Source organism: Mauremys mutica, chromosome 2 (assembly GCF_020497125.1).
Source record: "Mauremys mutica isolate MM-2020 ecotype Southern chromosome 2, ASM2049712v1, whole genome shotgun sequence".
NCBI classification, from domain to species: domain Eukaryota; kingdom Metazoa; phylum Chordata; order Testudines; family Geoemydidae; genus Mauremys; species Mauremys mutica.
In genome coordinates this window covers 276,155,379-276,178,807 of record NC_059073.1, presented here as the reverse complement: position 1 = coordinate 276,178,807, position 23,429 = coordinate 276,155,379, and the positions used below count along the sequence as shown (strand labels likewise).

At 41.8% G+C, this 23,429-nt stretch overlaps 1 protein-coding gene across 1 annotated transcript in view; it reads left to right on the top strand.

Moving 5' to 3' along the window:
• Positions 1 to 23,429, top strand: part of UBE3C (ubiquitin protein ligase E3C) — a 177,909-nt gene that overhangs the window by 141,253 nt on the left and 13,227 nt on the right. The window contains exons 19-22 of the mRNA XM_045006074.1: positions 2,622 to 2,834; positions 20,658 to 20,846; positions 20,959 to 21,025; positions 22,506 to 22,636. Coding sequence (XP_044862009.1) covers positions 2,622 to 2,834; positions 20,658 to 20,846; positions 20,959 to 21,025; positions 22,506 to 22,636 — 600 coding nt within the window. The remainder of the gene's footprint in view (positions 1 to 2,621; positions 2,835 to 20,657; positions 20,847 to 20,958; positions 21,026 to 22,505; positions 22,637 to 23,429) is intronic.

Below are 23,429 nucleotides of genomic sequence, written 5' to 3'. Positions count from 1 at the left end.
TTTACTTTTTATATTTAGAATCACTTGGCTAACATAAGCTGCAATTAAAGTTATCACCTACCTGCACAATCAAGGTGGCTTAAAAATGTTTTATATAGTTTTTAGATTGTTATAAATGTTCAGTTTGGAACTACCTGAAGATTGATAGTGATGCATTTGAAAAGCATTATTTTTTTATTGATTCTTAATGTAGTAAATTACTAAAGTTATTTGGCAGCAAACAGAAATGGCCTGTGATGTTGTTCACATTTATTCTCCTGATAGCATCACGATTTGCATTAATTGCATCGCTAGTGCACTCACTTATATTAAAAGGCTTCTACTATAATTAATCCTTTTTATTTCAGATCATTTTGGCACAATTTCTAGCAATAAACACTCATAAAAGACAGACACTTGAAAAATAACATACAAGTTTCTTCAATATACCTATTGCTATTTTTTCTTGACATAGAGTTATTGATAGGCTTCTAGGAGCAAGTGTTGCAAGTGGCCAAGAATTAAGACCAATATGAAAAATGCTAAGTGGATTATTTTGCATAAAAAATAGACAGTTTTTGAATTTGTGTAATTAACCTGTGTTTAGAAAATACCTTGATTTATGCCTACATTTGTATTTCAGTTGCATACATTATGGAAATTTAATTTATAATCCATTTAGCTGATGTGATCATGGTTTTTAGTGCTATCATTTATTAGTCCTTGTATATTAAATGCTTTAAAAGTTTAAACCTGCCTTGTTTAAAAAAAAAATTATACCTCTGCATTTACATTTTATGAGTCATAGATGGGATTCCATTTTAAATTCAGGTAGCTTTGATATATTTAAGGAATTACAATGGTTTTATTGTTACTAATGCAGGAATGGCAAACAGTGACCTTATACATTGCAAATTAATGATTTACACTTTTAGTTTACTTTTAAAGTCAGCTACACAAATGCGGGGTTCAACTTCCACCCCTTGAATAAATCATATAGTTATATGTATAATACATCCTTTGGTTTTGAACTCATTATTCATGCATTCTTAATGGTTAGTCTAACAAGACAACCAAAAAATGTTCCTTCAAAAGTTTAAGCAATTGTGAGTTTTTTCTTTAACACCTTTGTTAGGCTATCACTGGGTGATTAGTGCTCTTCATTGTTTTCCTTGCTTACATATTATTTCCTTTTCTAAATACTACAGCAATCTCAGAGGAATTGAGTAACACATAAATAGCTAAACTTTCAAACAGCATAAAGGGAAACGGTCAGTAATAGCCTCCTGATGCCCTTTTCCCCGTTCTCTCTCCATTGGTGTAGTGGGAAATACTGAGGTCATGATTGTTGAACTGTGGTCTAGAGAAAAATGCTAATATGGCTAATGAACAGTAGGAGAAGGTCTGAATGTAAGATGCACATTTTTAACTATTTTTATGTTAAAAGTGTATAACATCTGGATGCTTTTCCTTCTCTCCACCTCCCCCGCCCCTCCACACCTCTACAAAATTTTAATCTTCTCTCTCTTCCTCCACACATTTCCCCTTCTCCCTCTTTTTGAGGATGGCCATCATTGGATATTTTCTCTGACCCACAGGTTGGACTATGCATGGAGTTTACATAGAGCATAATCACATTTCAAAGTTCGACTCAGTAAACAAATGGATTAGTGGGCTCCTATGTAGCGTCACAATTTCTAGATCAAATACTTTCAGTTTACAGTTTATAAAAATAAAAATCCATCAATGATGATGGGAACTGAAAATCAAGGTGGATTCTTTCATACTCTCATGTCAACAATAATAAATGTTTAGCCAGGCTAACTTATGCCTTTGATTGCCTCTGTGCCCCACCAATGACTTTAGTTTGGTATATTGCACAGGTATAGCTGATAGGCATTGTAATTGGAAATTAGCAAATCATGTTGATGATGCACAATAAGGAATAGAATCCAGCCATTTCTCAGCTGTTATTTCTTCCAGTTTAACAGGAGCAAAAAGTAGTAATGTTTTTTGTTCACCAAAGTATGCAACATTGACTCTGAGTACAGAAAGAATGAAGATCTGCTATTTATTAGTAAGAAGAGGCAATTTTTACATAGTTATTTTTCAGAGTAGAATCACACTCACGTTTTACCTTTGAAACAGCTGGCAAATTAGAGGGTAAGAATGGAAACTCTGGAATCTGCTTCACAGTAGCTGTATGGGTTGACTAATGGCATAGAAGAGAGATCTTTCATCTGATATGAAGACATTCTGGAGGAGGTGGTATTGGCACTGATAACCCTTGTTTTTCTTGTAAATGAATGATGGTGTCTAACAGGTTCCCAGCAACGGTTATATTCATAGTGTCGATATATATTAGAATATGAAAATGCCATGGCTTTTGCAATGGGCAGATAACTTATTTGTAAAGTTTTAAAGCATGATATTTCAAAAGCAGGATGGTTAAAATTTCAGACTACAGTAGCATATGTAAATAGATACAGTACATGGATATTTTTACACCAAGAGGTTCTAGTCAGACATTAAACTAAGGGAAAGTTACAGAAATGTAAGAAACAGATGATAGATATTAAAAATGTCTTTGTAGTACCCATAATGAAAGCTAATGTAGTTTTCTTAATTGTTTTTATTCTTAGGCACTGTATGAAAATATGCTGGTAGAGCTGCCATTTGCTAGTTTTTTCCTCTCAAAGTTGCTGGGGACAAGTGCTGATGTGGACATTCATCATCTTGCTTCATTAGATCCAGAAATGTACAAAAATTTGCTTTTTCTCAAGAGCTACGAAGGGGATGTAGAAGAACTTGGGCTAAACTTTACTGTGGTGAATAATGACCTTGGGGAGGCACAGGTAAGTGTGGCATTTTTTTCCCTTCCCAGCTTGACAAGTTAATCATTAATTTCCCTACTACGTTCATATTTGGATGTAAAAGTGATAAGGCACATGTGTAACAAGTGCTGTTTGTGCAACTTTAAGTAAAGAGGCACAGTGATTCTGACTATTTCAATATTTGGAGTGAATAATAACTGATCCTGTACTTATACAAAACACAAAAAAGACTCTCATTTGTGTCAGCATTGCTTATTTGTTGATAAAAAGTCTGATAGTTCTAGTAGTAAATTGCCCCAAATATCCTAGTCAATTTCTTGAACAAAGTATTTTATAATAGTAGGAATACTTCCTAATATGTTGTGTATATTTTTCCTCACTGAGTATCTCCAATGCTGCATCTTCTGCTGTTCTGATCTTCCCCAAGTAGTAAGTGTTGGAAACTGACCTGATTTTTGTCAATTTCACTGCTGCCCACAAGGTTCTGACCAGCAAAGCTATGAACAGCAGCAGAATCAGAAGAGCAGTCTGTCTGCAGACTTCTCATGCAGATTTTTCAATTAACACTCCAATATCAGGATATCCTTTAGTTCTCCTGCTCTCAGGGTCTCAAGCTTAAGCAAAGGAGTGATTGCTCTCCTTTGTAAAGTGCTTTGAGATCTACCCAAGTGCCATATAAGATAGATGGTATTTCTACATCTCCTGCATTACTTATAATCGGTCCAAAATAGCAGTCTTCACTGTCTTGTAATCTATAGCAGCATCCTCTTTCAGGGCCTGATGTTAGCGTGTACCTCTTCTATAAGAAAGGAGGCCAAACAGATAACTTGGGACTCTGTCACACTTAGATGTAGTAAGCCTCATAGTTTTTCACTAAATAGTGACCGGGTAGACCCTCTGGGTCCTCTTCATTTCTCAACTCAGACAGGGAAAGCCTGAGTTTAGTGGCAGCCTGGCTAATGAAACGGTTAATGAGCCTCTGCAGCAGCCACTCCTGGAATTTGTAACTCCTGGTTCCAATGCTCTTGCAGCAAGTCTGGGTTCTGGTACTTTTGGCGTACGGCTTCATCTTGTTGCTCTTGTTTCTACTGTTCCAGCATCCATTTCTCTTCATTTTGCAAGATCTTAGAACCTGACACCCTGTTACATTCTTAAAGTAATATCTTCAAATTTGGGGATTATAAATCACATTGAAAGGTGGCTAATTGTGTAACATGAATAATAGTTCGTATAAAATGTAACCTATTTATTTCTGGATTACACATCAATATGTTGAGATTTGTGAGTTATGCGTGTCTGTATAACAACATCCAAAATTGAAAGCAGTGATCTAATGTACTGTTGTATGGGAAATCATTTTCTCAATTTTATCCATCTACAAATGTTCTTGTCAAGTGTTTTGCAGTTGCCTTAGACCTGTCCAGTCAGTGGACTTAGTTTTATCACTTATTGATACTTGGTTGCTAAGGTCACCAGATATACAAAGTGGTTGCCTCAACTTATAAACATGAGTGTTTGTAATAATAAGCTGCTATTTGTTTTGTTTTAAGTATTAGTCCAATAGCATGAATTACTCCTTTCAGAGCATTTAAACTAAGGGTTTAATAATACAAACAAAAAACAGTTCAACCCCCAATTCAGAAAGTTATTATTTCATGGAAGGATTCCAGTCTCTGATCTATTATAACATATCTGGTCCATCTGTGCTCAGAAAGTCAGCCAAACATCCAGTGGAGAACGTAGAGCAACAAGCAGCTGGAGAGATTAAAAACAAAAAGCTGCCAGAAAGAGCATTGAGGAAGATTCTTCTTGATGGAGATGCTGCCAGCTCCAACTATTAATACAGATAAATTGTACCAAGTGTATTCTTGTCAAGCAGTTTGAATTTAATTTTTTTGTTCACATTCTCTACCAAAGGGGTGTGGTTAATAGTAACAAGGGTTTTGATTGTTAATTGTAGGCATATCTTTAAAAGAAAGGTTGAACATAAAATGCACTTCTGATTAACTGACTGAAATCCTGTCAGGTTGTTTAAAATTGAGTGTTCTTGTTTATACTTGGATAAAGAACATTTTAGCCTTGAAGAATGAGACCCTCTGGATTTTAGTGTAATTGCTGCAGGACTAATTGATTTTTTTAATTATCTTCTGCATTTGAGTATTGAGGTATTTTTTCTAGTTTTACTTTAGTATGTTAATAAACCTCATATAGACAAATATATTCTGTCCTGTGTTTGATCACCAGAGCTTGTTAAGCATTGAGTACTAATTAACTGTATTAAGGTAAGGCTAATTCACTTTGTCTGGAAAAGGCTGAGTATTTAATTTATACTATATGTCGAGTGTACATTATCTCTAGTTTTCAGCTAAACAACCACTTTAGTTCCTAATGAATTAGTGCCTAATAAATGCACCATAAATCTACCATTGTAAATAGCTGTCTTCATAATAGTGCCCACCCAGCAGCTGTGGCACAGACATTATCTACAGTGAAAGTCACTTTCAGTAAGGATTCTATCAGCAAGAGTGGTTGGAATTCTGTTACCAACACATTAGGTCCAGTCCAACAAGGTGCTAAACGCTCTGTTATCGTGGACTTTCAGTCAACTTGAAGTTGCTCTTATTAGGATTCCTAGTTAGGGGAAGGAACACTGTACCAGGCCATTTGAAATAGCAGTAGCTCCTGATAAAAAGAGCTAGCTCCTGCAGTGACACTGGCCTGGTTTTTCACTGGGGGCTCAAGTGCACAAAATGGCAGCCAGTAAAAAAAAGTCTCACAGGAAAAGGCTCTTCCCAAATGACTCTAATTCTTTCTGTACTTTAACTCCTGGTTTGGCAGGTAAGAAACTAAAAACTCTTGTAAAATGCTCAGAACGCAAGGATGAGACTAAGTTCAAACAGTCTTTAAAAAAAAATTAAAAATAGGAAAACGCTTTCCTCTTCCTCAGAGTCCTCTTTGTCCAATGCGGAAAGTGAACTCCGTCATTTGTTTTGCTAAGAGTTTGTCTTCCAGCTAAAGGAGACTTTCCCCCCTTTTAGACCACACACAGTGTAGAAGGTGTGATAGATATGACAATACCTTGGACAAGCCTTATTGAATTAAGTTTTGTAGATGTTCATTGTATTAGAAATGCAAATATTTATGTACTGTGGATGGAGTGTATGTATTTCCACAGGAGGGGAGACCACAGCCTTCCAGGAACTAAGCCCAGTGTGGGGTGGTTAGGCAGCACCTCCAGAGAGCTGGCAGCATCTGGAGGGAGGCTTGCATCTGCTTGTTCCAACTGGATTCTTCAGGGACAAACAGACAAAGGGAGAATGTTTGATTAAATAGCCTGAGTTAAAACTTACTCAGGGCTTATTTTCTGATTCAGCAGACAAACAGCACCTCTGGTCCAAGGAGGGGAGGGATAGCTCAGTGGTTTGAGCATTGGCCTGCTAAACCCAGGGTTGAGAGTTCAATCCTTGAGGGGTCCATTTAGGGAACTGGGGTAAAAATCTGTCTGGGGATTGGTCCTGCTTTGAGCAGGGGGTTGGACTAGATGACCTCCTGAGGTCCCTTCCAACCTTGATATTTTATGATTCTTTGGGAAGAGTTGGAGGGTCCTTGGCCCACTGAGACCCTACAAGATTTGGTTGCTAGTTTTGAGCAAAAACTGTTACGAACTGGTGATCACAGGAATAACCGTGTGTGGGGTTTGAAGGACTAATCACCAACCAGAGCCCTTGTTGGAGGTGATCTCTGGAAGCTTTGTTAATGTGTGTAGGTTCTTTTGTTGTTCGAATGTTTTCTTTGTAATGCTTTTACCTTAAGAACAAAAGTGCTCGGTTAGAAAGAACTGTGTGGTAACTTGTATGTGTTGGGAATTACACTGTCTACTGTCACTGAGGAGAGAAGCAAAGCAAGCCTGCTTAGGCACTCAACTTTTGGGGAATAATACGGTGTAGGAATGGAACTCTTCAACCTGGAAATATCCCAGTCCCAAGGGAGAGAGAGACAGGTATTTATCCAAGAGAGGTGATAGCTGAGGAGCCTGCTGGACCATCAAGGGGAAATCAGGTGCTCTGAGCTGTGACAGAAGAATCTCTGAGGAAGAATTTTGAGGTCTCAGAAGTTGCTATGAAAGCTTCTGTCTCCGCAGAAAAGGCACAAATTAGTGTATCGGCATCACTTCTTATCGATGGTCAGCTGCCTCTGGGTTCACCTGCATAGGTTCAGGAGTCTGGTTTTGGGCTGGCAGTGTGGGGCAGTGCAGCCCCTCCTTTCTCCTTCGACACTCATGCAGCTGGTTATCAATCCAGATACATATGGCAGTACAGTTCCCAGCCCATGGGTGGCTCCATGCAGGCTATTTGTCCTTGGCTTCCTTACTCAGCTCAATTCAGAACTGATATAGTAGGACTGCCTCACTCGATTCCATGTCTGCCACGAGCCAATGGAAATGCGCTACACGGGATCACAGTCAACCCCTGACCCTGTCAGAGTTTCCACGGATGGCTTTGTCCATGTGCGTAGGATGGAGATCTCTGAAGATGGTGGAAGGAAGGATCCCCAACACTGTCAACATCACATCATCTGGCTCCAGCAGGGGAGAGAACCAGTCCAAGACTTCTCCTGTCAGCAAGCTGATTACCTTCTTAGCCCAGTACGGGGGTTAGGTCCAGGGACGGAGCATGAAGAGCAGATGACTCTGCCAGCATTCCATTTTTGCCAACTAGAAGTTTCATACCTGGTTCCACCCTGCACTGCTGACAGCCTCCCAAAACCCTGCAGTTACTGATATGGTACAGTGACTTCACCACATTCAGAAGCAGCTGAAGGGTCATCTTAACAACACCAATGAAGTCTATATGCAGGATGTGGACTGTCAGAAATAGAAAAGCCCAGCCTTCACAACTGGACAAAAGGTGTTCTATCCTCCAACCACCTCCATATGGACAGGCTGTCTCACAAGGTGGATCACCAATATCATGGACCACATCAGATCTGCCAGTGGATTAACCATGTAACCTTTAAACTTCAGCTACCTACGTCCCTTAAAATACACCCTGTTTTTCACATCTCGCTCCTGAAACTGCATACAGAGAATCTCTTATCTGGTCATGTATAGCCACCACCTCTGCTTCTTAAGGTCCTGGGTCATGAGAAGTATGTTGTCAATGCCATTCTGAGCTCCAAACTCAGACAAGGCAAGTTGTGGTACTTGGTGGGCTGGGAGGAATACAGCCCTGAAGAGTGTTTGCCAGTCACATACATGCCCCGTAACTGGTGGAGGCCTTTCACAGGACCCACCCTGATAAGCCTGATCAGGCAACATTTGAGGGCGGGCCGGGGTGTGAGGCTCCGTGGGGCTAGAACCTGGATTTGCTGGTCACTGAGTGCTGCATCCACACCACCACGCAATGGCTGTGACAGAGCACTGTTTGTGTAAGTCTGTGAGCCTTATGGGATCAAGCGCCACTGGATGTCCTGTCCATGGAGGTCCTGACTGGCAGAGCCTACTCTGTTCCTTGATTGGCCCAGGCACACTGTTCAAGGCCTAGGGGAAACACCTTTAGTCTGTCTGTGCAACTAGGTGGATCCCTGGCTTGCTGCTGCACACAGACCTTGCTGCGCTCCTGATTTCTGGCCCCAGCCCTGCTCCTGATACATAGCCTCACTTCTGTTTCATGGTTCCCTGCTCCAGTCCTGACACCTCTCCCTGACTCTGGTTGACTCACTTGACAATGAACTGATGCAGCTCATCAACTTTGACTTCAGCCTGACTCTATAGCGTCACACTAGTACGGACTGGTGCGTTTGGCTGTGACCCTCTAGACTGAACTCAGACCATGTTCCCTTCAGCCCAGGTATTTTAGCATGCTAGCTTGACCAGAGCTACCCACCACTGAGAAGCACGCTCCCAGCTGCAGGATAGACATACCCTAAGAGAGTGCTCTTTCACAGCTCTCTGGTAAGATTGGAACTGAGGTAGAAGGGGAACCGAAAGATCCACCCCCGGTTATCTGACCCCCTGCAAATCCAACAATGCTAACTTAAGATGACCACTTCCTCCCTTCACAATAACAATGTGTAGAGGGAACATTATCTTTTCTTAAAATATGTATATCCCCTCTCTGCCCCCAGAATGCCCCAAAACACCCTTTCTTCCACCTTCTCTGGTGGAGGGGCCAGATTTACACCAGCAGAAAGTTCCTCTATGCAGGGGGACTTCTTCACCAGCTGCCTCCAGTTGCTTTAAGGCCTTGTTGCACCACAAATTGTCCTCAGCGAACTCGGAGAGTCTTGCTCTTGGATTTATGCACCAGAAGTCAGCGAGCTTTTTTTCTTTCTGACACTTGGAAGAAAGACTTGCTAACTTATAGTACCCAGGCCAATATGAAATACAGGATCTCAGAAAGAAACCTATCAAACAAGGAACAAAGTCTCGTCCAAATAAATAAAATTCATTGTTTGACCTCTGGCCTCCCAGCAGGTAAGTGTTCAGAAGCTTCTCTACTTATGTGAAAAGCACATAAAAAGCCAGACATTGTCATTTGAGCCCTTTAAGAAACACGGAGGGAAGGGGTTGATTCAGGCAGGATGGTATCTCACTTTTAATTGAAAATGTAGTTGACATCCCAAAGGCCTGATCTAGGATATAGAACAACATGAAGAAAGTTCAACCATAGCATCCTGTTTTTAGTCCTGCCGTTGGACTATTTTTATGATTTTCACTGAGCCTTCATAATTGTATTTTAAAGTAAAATCTCTCAATTATTTCAGTGCCATTCCTTAACATGTCTGGAAATCTCTTTGCAGTAGGCATACTATATTGTTATTGAACTGAATTATGCTCACCTGAGCAATTCTATTGCCAGCTCCAGACATGAGGAAATAATTCAGAGATCTACACCGATGGACTTAAAATCATTTGTGGGGGCAAGCCTAAAATAATTATTCACACCTTTAAAGCGTCTAGCTTCATAAAACAAGTGAAAGTTTTGAATTTTGTTTTTGCTTTACTTATAGGAATATTAATGTGAATTAAGCAAGCTGGTTTTTTTTCCTGAATGTTTTCTCCCTAAAAGAACACATTACATAGGGGGTATCGAACTTTTATCGAGATAAATGTCTGAGATCAATTATCAGTTGATAGTTTTAAACTGATGGGTTTGTTTTTTTTATTCCACCTGAATTTTTTTGTCATTGTTTTAAAGATACACACAGTTTCAATACATGAAATAAAGTTATTTTAACCTACTGAACCCACATTGTATGTTATGCCGATTGTCCACAGAGTAATGATTTTCTTCAGACCAATTTCTTTTGAAGTTTAAATGTATTGTTTTGGTAAAGAACCTCTTCACATACTTAGGAAGATTTTTGGAAGTTTTTTAACTTTGACATATTCAAAATGAAAATTAAAGCTGTTTCTATAAGTGTGCCCTTTTTGAGATGCTTTCCACTGAGACTTCGTACATAAGTACCCATACTGTTATCTTGCACCATCTAGTGGCAAAAGTTGAACAGACAGAAAAGGCAACAACATAGCCTGTCTTAAAGATCTATCAGCCTGTTATGTCATTGCTAATGGAGGGTGTCTGATATGCAGCCAGGCAAGTAGTACGTCTTTCAGAGTTGAGTGGCAGGTCTACAGGAGTCCATTTGAAGTTCTCACTAAATAAAGGCTGGGTTCAAACTAAACTGCACCTAGGTCCACACAAACTCTTTTGTCAGCCCAAACTTTGCCCCTTGTGCAAAATGTCTTTGGGTCTTCCTGGCATCGTGTGCCTTGTATGTATGTCAAATCCATCCTACTACTCACAGAGTAAGACCCCACTGTTTGAGTACAGATGATAGAACTGATCCCATGTTGGTTGGAACACTAGGAACATGTAGTTAGCAAAATCTCCAAGGATCTTCTTTTCAAGCAAATCTCTTTACTTTTGTCTGTGGTATCACAGTTGTTTGCCATGGAAATGTTACTGTGTCAGAAGCAAGATTATTTATTGCAGTGAAAGAAGAAATAGGAAACGAGAAACTTACTAGGAAACCAGGATTCTGGTTTTTTATATTTATTTATTCAGATTTTTAAAATGCATCTATAAGTGCCCATCCAGCATGCTCGGCACCTAGGTCATAGACTGAAAATTACGGTGTAATTCTAGACAAAGGGCTGTCCAAAAATATATCCACTTCAAACTACACTGCCCTGAACAGAGAAGGGGAAAAAGATGGGCTTTTCAGCATGCTGGGATAGTTAATAAATCCAGGCTCTGGTGGATCAAGTGCAGGAGTAAGTTCCGAATTTGAGGAACCCTCACAGATGATGCCCTGCCAATTGCTATTCAGGGAGCTCTAGCACAAGTGTTTTGATTGATCTCAACTATCTTGTAGTAAAGATTAGGAAAGAGAGCTAATAGAAAATGTGATACCCAAATGGAATAGTAGCTAAAGATTTGTGTGCGTACAGAATTTGAAAAAGTCGTAAGACACCTATTGGTCTTTATTAAAACAAATAAAGCACCTTTGTAAGATGGCTGCAAGCAAACTCACATTTAATAAGGCCAAATGCAATGTAAACTATACTTTCAAGATTAGGAATTGTATTCTGTAAAGCAGTGACTCTGAGAAGGACTCTGGAACCTAGCGAGGGGAGTGGGTCTCAGAGCTCAGGCCCCAGCCCAAGCAGGAATGGTTACACTGCTATTTTTAGTTGTGTAGCATGAGCCTGAGTCAGTTGATTCAGGCTCTGAGACTCTCTGCTGCGAGTTGTTTTCTTGCAGGGTAGATATACCCTAAAAGAGCTCAATCTACTTAGTTTATCAGACAGAAGGTTGAGATGTGACTTGATAAGTCTGTAGGTTCCCACATAGAGAGACCAAATCTAACGAGGGCCCTCTTTAGATTAGCAGATGAAGATATAATCAAATGGCTTGTAGCTGAATTCAGCAAAATTAAAATTGGAAATAAGACACCCATTTTTAACAGTGAGGGTAATTAACATTGGCACAGATTACCAAAGTATGTGGTAAATACTTCATCAAGATGTGAAGTCTTTAAATCAAGATTGGCTCTTTCTAAAAACTATGTTCTAATTCAACTACAAGTGTATTGGGCTAGATGCTGGAATAGCTGGATTGAATTCTGTGGCATATGTTGTTCGGGAGGTCAGACTATTAGGCCATAATGATTCCTTCTGGCCTTAAAAATCTATGAATCAATAAAAATAATGCTGCTAAAATTATACAGATTAGCATATATTAGCACTCTTCATCGTGTGTGGTACTAGAACATCTTATAGTCTGAGATAGTATATTACATAAAGAAGCCATTTTTATTAACTCTTTTTGGACCTGTGTGTCCAAAGCTGTGACCACTAGCACCAGTTCAAAATGCAGTGGAGGGTAGTGTCTGGAAAATGTGTGTACCAGAAGGGAATTTACCTATCAAATCAAACACTTTAAAAAGGGTTAGGGAATGTTTACACTGCAAGTGAAGGTTTAGTTCTATCACAGGTAGGCATACTTACATTAGCTTTAATCTAGCTAGCACAGGTAAAAATAATACTGTACATGGGGTGGTACGGGCTGGCAACCATGGTACAAGTCCAGTGTGGGGACACTGGATATGTACTCTTGTTGCTAGCCTGTGCTAAACCCATGCCCCACTACGCCTTCACTATTGTTACCTGTGTTAACTAAATTAAAGCGTAGGTGTGTCTGCTGCTGCTTCAATCACACCTTTACTTGTAGCAGTGTAGATTGGGGGGGGGGGGGAATCCAGATCTAGCCCAGGTTAAGAGAGCCTGATTTTAGAGATTCTGAGTACCATCTACAACTTCGAGTGACATTAATATGAACATAGGGTACTCAGCACCTCTTTAAATCAGAACCTAGGTGTCCCAAATGCAGTACCCAAAAATAATCAACCTTCCAATAAGATTAGATTAAGTTAGATAGCTTAGTTTTTACCCTTGTTTATTAACAACCTGTTACTTACTTAGGTTGCTGACCCCTGAACTAGATTTAACTTTCAGAAGTGGTGTGCCGAATCTTCATTTATTCAGTCTAATTTAAGGTTTCGCGTGCTAGTAATACATTTAAACATTTTTAGAAGGTCTTTTTTAATAAGTCTATAATATATAACTAAACTGTTGTATATAAAGTAAATTAGGTTTTTAAAATGTTTAAGAAGCTTCATTTAAAACTAAACTAAAATGCAGAGCCCCCCTGACCAGTGGCCAGGACCCGGGCAGTGAGAGTGCCACTAAAAATCAGCTTGCGTGCCGCCTTTGGCACCTGTGCCATAGGTTGCCTACCCCTGATCTAGTTAGATAGCCATTAAACTAAACAAACTTTCATTTTCCCGTCCCCTAGTTTTTACCAGGGACGTCTCAAATATGCCTGGCTCTCCAGGCTTTAAAAGATGCACTTCATGTAAGGACGCGATGCCAGTCTCCAATTGTCACTCACTTTGTGTCCGATACTTAGGTGAGTCACACATACCGCAGAAGTGTGCTCACTGTAACAATCTTAAAGCTAGAGCAAGGAGAGATAGGGATCTTTGCCTTAAACTTATTCTAATGGAGAAATCTCTCACTCCAACATCAGATCCCAGACAAACTGCGACAAGGGACTCCCCGGGCATATCCTCCATGGACAGACTAAATGCCAACACCTCTATAAAATTGAGGAAAAGGGCCATGTCTCCACCGAGCCGAGAACAGCTATAAAAGAAATGGTCTCTGGTGAGATCTCTGCCCGCAGTGCCGACCTCCTCCAGAGTAAGCACTTTTGACGCACTGAGCACCTCCAGCACCGTCTGCTCCAGGACCTCTGCTGACAAGATAAAGGAGTTGAGTAACAGGCACAAAGCAGCATCCTCTTCCATGGCACCAACTACCCCTGCAAAGGGCACAGTACCACAACCTTAACCACCTGTGATGGCTTCCCCTCTGGCGCTGAGTTCATTGGCACCGACTGCGGAACTGCCGAGACCTGCATCTGCAGCACCTAAGAAGGCTACACACAAAAGGCCTGCACAAGTTTCGCTTCCACCTAAAGAGGCGGCACAAAAGGATACAGCATTGCATACGTTGGCACCGATCCCCCTTTATGCACTCATCAAACATGCAAGTGTCCTATGCACCCGGATCTCCACTGCATGGCACTGCCTGCTCTCTGGTACTGACGGCACCTGAATCTCCTATTGCTCGACCTTTTTTTCAAGGAGGATGATACACAGGAGGCAGTTTTCTCTTCTGGACACTCCTCTCCAGCAGGCACTGAACCTCATTATAGACCATGGGAACAGAATACCAGGGATCTGCTCCCATGGCTCGTAACCTATGGATGTGCCCTCCCATGCCATTTCCCATTCAATTGCTGCAGTGGGACCCATGGGAACCTAAAGGTCTCAATTCCACAGACCACCTACTTCTCAGAGGAAACCCATACGCTCTGCAATGACATCAGTACCCAAACCTTCTAAGGTAACAGAGGAGAGGGAAGAAGACCACAGAACAAGAGACATCCCCAGCTCACAACTCCTCTTCTTCCCCGATGAGGCAGTTATGCCTCCGCATCCCCACTACTACAGATGACTTCAAGCACTTTCAGGAGCTATTCCGACAGGTGGCACAGAGTCAGAACATTCCTCTCGAGGTGGGACCAGGGACACAACACCAGCTCCTCAAGATCTTACACATTTCTTCTATGATGAAGATAGCATTGCTCATAAACAACGCTTTGATGGAACCTGCAGAAACAGTGTGGCAAACACATGCCACCATCCCCCCCCAAACAATAAGCATACGGACAGGAAATACCACGTGTCAAATAGAGGCATGGATTTCCTCTTCGCACGCATACAACCTAGCTCCTTAGTAGTGGAGGCAGTTAACCAGTGGGGCAAACAATCTCAATTCAAATCCATGCCCCTAGACAAACACTGGACAAGATTAAACCTCTTGGGGCGCAAAGAGGTTTAATCTTCATCGACTCTTCCATTTTGCACGACCAGTTACACAGAGTTACTTGCCAGCTACGACCATGACAATTATACCAAATTGAGTGATTTCATCCAGGATATTCCAGAGGGAAAAAAAGAACACTTCCAAGCCATCATCAACAAGGGCCAACTTATTGCTAGAACAAAACTGCAGGCATCCAACGACGGTGACAGCCATAGTTACATGCAGGGGATCATGGTTACACTCATCAGGTATCCCAAGGGAACTTCAGAACAAGGTAGAGGACCTCCCCTTTGCTAGGGAAAAGCTCTTCTCCGCTAAGATGGATGAGGTTCTCCATTCCATGAAGGACTGTAGAGCGACACTGAGGACCCTCAGGATCTACACGCTCCCTAACAGGCTTTACAGCCGTAACCGGGACAACACATCACAGTGCCAATAGAGACCATATGACAATCAGAAACAAAGGCACAGACCACAGAAACATCGCCCTAACCAATCTCAGGCCACAAAGTCCCAAGCGCCACCAAACAAGATGCAATTTTGAAATGTTGGTCAAGGGTCTGACTGACTTTCCCCGACCACCAGCGTCATCGGCTTTGACTATTTTACCAAACGTAGGCCTCTATCACCATGGACCATTGGGTTTTATAGATCATTCGAACGAGTTATACCGTCCCCTTTACCTCCATCCTACCTACTCACCTCCCTTCCCTCTTCAGAGACCCTTCTCACAAGCATCTATTGAGACAAGAAGTACATCATCTGCAATTAGGGGCCACGGAACAAGTTCCACCACAACACAGAGGGAAGAGATTTTATTCCCATTACTTCCTGAGTCAAAAGAAAAATGGGGGTGGAGACCCATACAAGATCTTAGAAAACTCAACAAATTTGTCCGTACCCACAGATTCAAAATGGTCACACTGAACTCGATCATTCCTGCGCTGGAAGAGGGGGACTGGTTCTCAGCCCTTGACCTACAAGATGCATATTTCCACATTACCATCCATCCCCCTCACAGATGATTCCTACAATTCACAGTGGGACAAAACCACTTCCAATACAGAGTTCTGCCATTTGGACTGTCAAAGGCTCCACGAGTCTTTACCAGAACCCTAGCGGTGGTAGATGCTCATTTGCGCAGACAGGGAATATTGATACGAGATGTTTTGTTTACTTGGCATGTCTGCAGGCATGGAGCCCCTCCAGGTAAACAAAACGACAATGTATTAGATATTCGATTCAATGATTCCATAAAGTTTAAAATCATCAAATTTTGGTGTTTATAAGCCGACCCCCGCTCTTTGATGCGTCACTTTTTTACCAAAAATATTCGGCTTACGAATGAGTATATACGGTACTCAACAAACCATCTCTCTCTTTCAGTCCCTGGGGCTACAAATCAACGAAAAGAAATCTACCTTAACTCCTGTACAACAATTAGACTTCATAGGAGCACACCTGGACTCAGTGGAGGCCAAAACATCAATACTGATGCCCCGATTCATAGCAATGACCTCCCTCATATTGGTGGTCTCAGGCAGCCCATGGGTGTCTGCATGCACCTGCCTACAATTTTTGGGACATAGGGCGGTCACCACTTTTGTTGTAAAACAAGCCAGTCTATACATGTGCTGCCTTGAAGGATGGCTTAGCTCAGTATATATTCCACAAAAGCACAGCATAAACAAAAGACTCACACCGACCCCCGAGGTCCTACATGCACTACGATGGTCGACAAACCCAATAAATGTTTGCTCAGGTATCCCGTTTCAGCAGGATCCGCCATCCATACAAATCACAACAGATACCTCACTGATCAGATGGAGAGTTCACCTAAACCAATATACCATCCAGGGCACGTGGTCCCCCTCGGAAACACATTTACAGATAAATCTGCTTGAATTACACACGGTCTGCAACGCATGCCTACATTTCCTCCCTCTTATACAAGACAAAACGATAAGGGTCCTGACGGACAACATTGCGTGTACGTTCTATATAAACTGCCAGGGTGGAGCACGTTCCCACTCCTTAGGCACAGAGGCTGTAAAACTATGGAACTGGTGTATAAAACACATCACTATTACAGCAGCATACCTCCCAGGTTGGCTGAACATAATGATGGACATATTAAGCAGACAGTTCTTCCAAGAGCACGAATGGGAACTGAATGACGAAATAACACATCATATTTTTCACAGGTGGGGATCCCCATATATAGACCTGTTTGTGACGCCAGCAAACAAGACATGCCCAAAGTTTTGCTCATGAGCACGATCCCTAGGGGACGCTTCAAATGGAACGCTCCTCTCCTATATGCATTCCCACCAATACCTCTGATCTCCAGAGTAATACACAAAATACAAACCGACAAGGCCAAAATAATACTCATAGAACTGACATGGCCCAGACAGACTTGGTTTCCTTACCTGACAAATATGGCGATCTGTACGTCGTTCACTCTCCCTTGCCTACGGAATCTTCTCTCGCAGGAGGACAGTCAAGTTCTCTATCTGGAGCCGGTAAAACTTCACCTGAAGGTGTGGCTCCTTCATGGCTCCACCATGATGAACTAACCTGTTCAGAACAAATAAAATAAGTGCTGTTAAACAGCAGGAAACACAACATGTGTACTGCTTACCTCCAAAAATGGAAGAGTGTCTTCCTAAGGTGCCGGAACAAACAAATGTCTGCAAGCCAGGCACCACTTCCACTAATCCTGGAATATTTATTATCCTTAAAGAACTCAGGGCTTGCTATGAGCTTGCTTAGAGTTCATCTCACTGCCATCACAGCCTTCCATTAACAGGTAGACAGCACCTCAATGCAGGGCCGCCCAGAGGATTCTGGGGGCCCGGGGTCTTCGGCGGCGGGGGGCCCTTCCGTTCCGGGACCCGCCGCCGAAGTGCCCCGAAGACCCGCCGCTGAATTACCGCCGAAGCGGGACCCGCCGCCGAAGCACAGCCCGGTCTTCGGCGGCGGGGGGCCCCTGCCGCGGGTCTTCGGGGCACTTTGGCGGCGGGTCCCGGAACGGAAGGGCCCCCCGCCGCCGAATTACCGCCGAAGACCGAGCTGAACTTCGGCGGCGGGTCCCGCTCCGTCTTCGGCGGTAATTCGCCAGCGGGGGGTCCTTCCGCCCCGGAGCGCAAGGACCCCCCGCCGGCGAAGACCGGGAGCTGAAGAAGCTCCTGCGCCCGGCCCCGCAAGAGTTTTCCGGGCCCCCCGGAGCGAGTGAGGGACCCCGCTCCAGGGGCCCCGAAAAACTCTCGTGGGGGCCCCTGCTGGGCCCGGGGCCTGTGGCAAATTGCCCCTCTTGCCCCCCCCTCTGGGCGGCCCTGCCTCAATGTTCACTAAGCCATTTCTAACAGGCATACAGAACATGTACCCAGATATTTGAGAACCCATGCCAGAATGGGACTTAATTCTCATTCTCAAAAGTCTAACCAGAGCCCCATTCGAACCCTTAGCCACATGCTCATTACTTGTGAGTATTGAAAGTGGCATTCCTGGTTGCCATTACATCAACGCAAAGAGTCAACAAGATAGGGGTTCTCATGGCTCACCCCCCATACACAATATTCTTCAAGGATAAAGTGACACTTAGAACACATCCTAAGTTTATGCCCAAAGTATCGTCTTCGTTCCACCTCAACCCAACTGATTCACTTAGCTACATTTCATCCAAAACCACATACTAACGCTCAAGAGACAGTCCTGTACACATTAGATGTTCGCTGTGCCTTGGCCTTTTATCTGGACAGAACAAAGCCCTTCCGAAAATTTCCTAGACTTTTTGTGTTGACAACAGAACGATCAGAGGGCTCTGCCATATCTACGCAAAGATTATCTAAATGAATATCCAACTATATCTACATGTACTATTCACTACACAACACTGAAGTCCTTCTGGGCATCAGAGCCCACTCAACAAGAGCTTTATCTACCTCCATAGCATTCCTCCACAATGTGCCCTTTCTAGACATCTGCAGGGCAGCCACCTGCACCTCTGAACACACACTCACGAACCACTATGCAATTACCTTCGGTTCAAGCTCAGACACAAGACTAGGCCTCACTGTACTAGCTTCAGCAACAAACTCAACTGCAAAGTCCCTTCCGTCCTCATGAAAGCACTGCTCTACATTCACCTGAAGTGGAGCAGCCACAGGGACAGCACTCAAAGAAGAAGAGACGGTTACTCTCCTTGTGCAGCAACTGAGATTCTTCGAGATGTCCCCCCTTGTGGGTGCTCCACTACTCACCCTTCTCCCCTCTACTTCAGAGTACAAGCTAAACACTCCATGGTAGAGAAGGAATTGAAGGGGTCGGGGCGTGCATGTGCTAGATGAGGCACCAGCAGCGCCACAAGACTGCTACTGTGCACCCCCAACCAGACACTGCTACCAAAAATCTCAGATCAATGGTGCCAGGACACACTGACACCTGAAGTGGAGCACCCACAGAAGGACACCTCTTGAAGAACCTCAGTTACTCCATAAGGTGAGTAACCGTCACTTTTCAATATGATGAAAAATTATGGGCCTGTTTTTTCAGAGATGCGAAGCACCCACAACTCCCATTCACTTAGGTTGGAATTGTGGATGCTCAGCATCTCTGAAAAATCAGGCCCATAATTTTTCATCATTTCACAATTTTGATATAAGCCTGATTTAGAGAAATGTTGAGCACCCACAACTCCCATTCACTTAGGTTAGAGTTGTGGGTGCTCAACATTTCTCTGAATCAAACCTATATCAAAATCATAACCTTTGGCTAGTGGGAATTGGGATTTCCTGTAATGTGATGCTGCAGAATGCACTAGTACCAGTGTTCTCTTTACCAAACAGTTAAGCTAGAACAGCACAGTCCAGCCAAACTGAGCCTTTTTAACTGCTGCCTGAAGGGAACTCTGAGATTCATACACTTGTGGAAGCTACTCCTATTCCAAGGAATAAATATCCATGGTGAAAGCCTCGCCCCACTGAAGTCAATGGCAAAGCTACCATGAACTTTAACAGGCTCAGAATTTTGCCACCAGTCTCTAGCTCAGTGGTTCTCAAACTGTGGGTCGGGACCCCATTTTAATGGGATCACCAGGACTGGCTTAGATTTGCTGGGGCCCAGGGATGAAGCTGAACCCCGAGCCCCACCACCTGAGGCCAAAGCCTGAGGGTTTCAGCCCTGTGTATTGGGACTCAGGTTACAGGCCGCCCGCTTGGGGTTGAAGCCCTTGGGCTTCAGCTTTGCCGCTGCCTCCTTCCCTCCCCTCCTACTCCTCTTGGAGTAGTGGGGCTTGGGCAGGCTCAGGCTTTGGTCTTGAGGGTCGTGTAGTAATTTTTAATGTCAGAAGGGGATCGCGGTGCAATGAAGTTTGAGAACTCCCTGCTCTAGCTGATTCATAATACTCTATTTAGTATTTTACACCTACATTCTTCCTAGAAGTGGAGTTTCTGACACCTCCCAGTCCCAATTACTTTATGGTAATTAGGCACGGGTGTGTGTGTGTGTGTGTGTGTATATATATATATATATATATATATATATGTATATATGTATATATATATACACACACACACACACCCAGTTTTACACAAGTACAACTGGAGGTCAGGGGCTGAAAAATCAGGCCCTGTGATACCTCACATCTTATACCATAATTTGTACTCATATATATAAAATCACTATGTAGTAATAAGGTCTCATGATATTCTTTTCCCCAATTTTGTTGATTTTATAATATATTTGTTATTTTCAAGTATTTAAGTCATGTCCTTGAGTTTTCTGTGGCTCATTTTTGGAAGCGTAAGTTTTCCATTTACGTGCAATATATAGAATTAGTGTTTACCAGGATTATGCACAAATACATATTTTTATGTTTACAGGTGGTTGAACTGAAGCCAGGTGGAAAGGATATTCCTGTCACCAGCGCAAACAGAATAGCCTACATCCATCTTGTAGCAGACTACAGACTAAACAAACAGATTAGACAACATTGCCTTGCATTCCGACAGGGTCTTGCCAATGTTGTTAACCTTGAATGTCTTAGGATGTTTGATCAGCAAGAAATACAGGTACTTCTGTTTAGCTATGTTGGAGAAGTGTTTGCTTAATAATTATTTCAAAACTGAAAAAATTGTTCAGTTTCTACCTCAAATCTAATCATCTAATTTTCACCACATGCAGGTTTTGATTTCTGGTGCCCAGGTTCCCATTAGTCTGGATGACCTTAAATCCTTCACAAACTATTCAGGCAAGTATATCGCTACTACACAAATGAGCTATCATGGCTGATTCACAAATAAAGAATTAAAAAAAAAAATTCGTTACATTTTTATCCTAAAGCAACTTCTTAGAAGAGGAGACGGAGCCCGGTCTTGTCCTTTTGATGTCAGTGGCAAAGCTGTCAAAATGAGACGCCTTTGGATTCCCTGTATTTAAGAGGGTTGGAAAAAATCAGATTTATCAAATGTGGGTAACTAGAGTTACACAGATAAACCCATGTTTAGGTACCTAGTTATAAATAAGTGGCCACCCGTTCAGAGGGGTGAGCACTGCAGCTTTCATTGACTTCAGTAGGAGTTGGGGGGCTCAACAGCTCTAACAATAAGGACCCAAGTGACTTTAGATTTCTGTTTCAACCAGCGCATTCAGATACTTATCTTCGAAGGAGTCAAGAAGGGATAATTCTTCCGACCTTACTCTACGAGCTGCCCATTGAAAACTCTAGTCCTCAGTGAAAGGCTTTGCTCAGGGCTGCAGAATTGGACTATACATAAATGTCAATGCATGTTTTAAAAACTGATTTTGTCTGTGTTATATTTACCCTTTCCTGGGTATATTGATTTATGGGAGATATACAGTCTTGCTCACCCATTCCCATTACTCCTTCTGTCCTACCTCTTTATAATAATTATTACATAATCAGTTGTGAAAACGACTAAACAAATTTGGTTCAAACCCATTTATCATGCTCATTTGACGCATACCCATCTCAGAAAAGATGTCTTGAATTAATATTTTAAGTCTGCCAGAAGTATTTTATTTCTGAGTTATTCATTGCATCTCCATTTTAATCATAAAGAAATGCTTTCCTCAGTATTCTGCACAGCGAAGTTTTCTTGCACGTTATGATTTTACCCAAGTCCAGGAATGTATTTTGTGCAGTGAAATGTTCTTCCATTATAAAAAGACAAATTAAATCATACATTGCATGGCAATTCTGTGCATTGTCAATTCATAAGTACCAAAATACAGTCAATCTTTTTTCTTTCCACCAATGAATATTCAATTATAGCTGTATAAATGGCTACCTTTGAATATCCTAGCTATTGCTGTCAGTAGGCTTTCAATATTGTCATTTTTTTTCAATTATTTTTACTTCCCTTTAAAATAATTGTTACTAGTAATGTTACTGCAAAGGGGGCCAGAATTTTTTTTTAAAATGAGATTCATCCTGGAAAAGTGCAATTAATAGGACTGGAAGAAAATGATGCAAAACACAGATACTAAGTGGAAGGGAGAAGTTTGTGAATTACTAATGTCCAAAAAGGCCTGCAGGTGATAGTGAACAGCAAATCAGATGAATTGGCATGATTCTTTTAATTTCTTTTCAACCTGATTAGAACTGATAGGATAGTCTCTAAAATGATATATTAAAAATTGTTTGTCTACTTGCGTATTGTATAAAATTGATTTGTTTTCTTTTAAAATATTTTAAAATTGTATTATAGGTGGATACACTGCAGACCATCCTGTAATAAAAATATTTTGGAGAGTTGTGGAAAGCTTCACTGATGAAGAGAAACGCAAACTACTCAAGTTCGTAACAAGCTGTTCTCGACCTCCTCTGTTGGGTTTTAAGGTACACACCTTGCTGAATTTTGATTAAAATTAATTACATGGCTTTGATTAGAGTGCTTGTCGAGACTACTAGTAGTATCCAATTATCACTGAAACAAACTGGCTGGTTTAAAATATGGGCATTTATATCTTTGGGAATTAAGAAAATGCAAGAAAAAAAGTCTGTTTATAACCACAATTGCTACTTAAACATTTGCAAATGTGCATAATGAGTATAGTTAATCATATAGCTTACAAATATTTTTGTGAAACAGTATTTCAGATTCATGTATTCTGACTGGAGAGTTCCTTTAGGTGGGTAGTGGGACTTTGCAAGAAGTACACATCATTCAAAATGTTTGCACTTTGCTGTGAAGGATGCTTGCTGCACTGCTTTTACTGCATCTCATCTCGATTAATAGTGTACATAAAGCAGCATTGCCATCAGTTTCAGGGAACAGATTGATTTTAGCTTGAATGTGTTCAGAAATAGGCAGAAGAGGATTTAGGATATATCAGCATCCACTAAAACCCATCAGCATTTGAATCTGGGAACATATTTCTCATGTTTCCTTTTGAATATCATTTATCTGCTTATACTTCATTACCCATCATCCAAATATTGTGCTAACAAGTAGCTTTTTTTAGACTGCCATTTGCAATAGAGTCTGAATGTGGAAAAAATGTTTATCTGCCACTTGTAAATATTAGTGATGGGTCTGTGCAGATCTCAATCTTAAAATGTCTTCAGGGATGTTCAGACCAGTGGTTTTGGTTTACTCTGTTGTAATAGAAGCAATTCTGACCCAAATCTG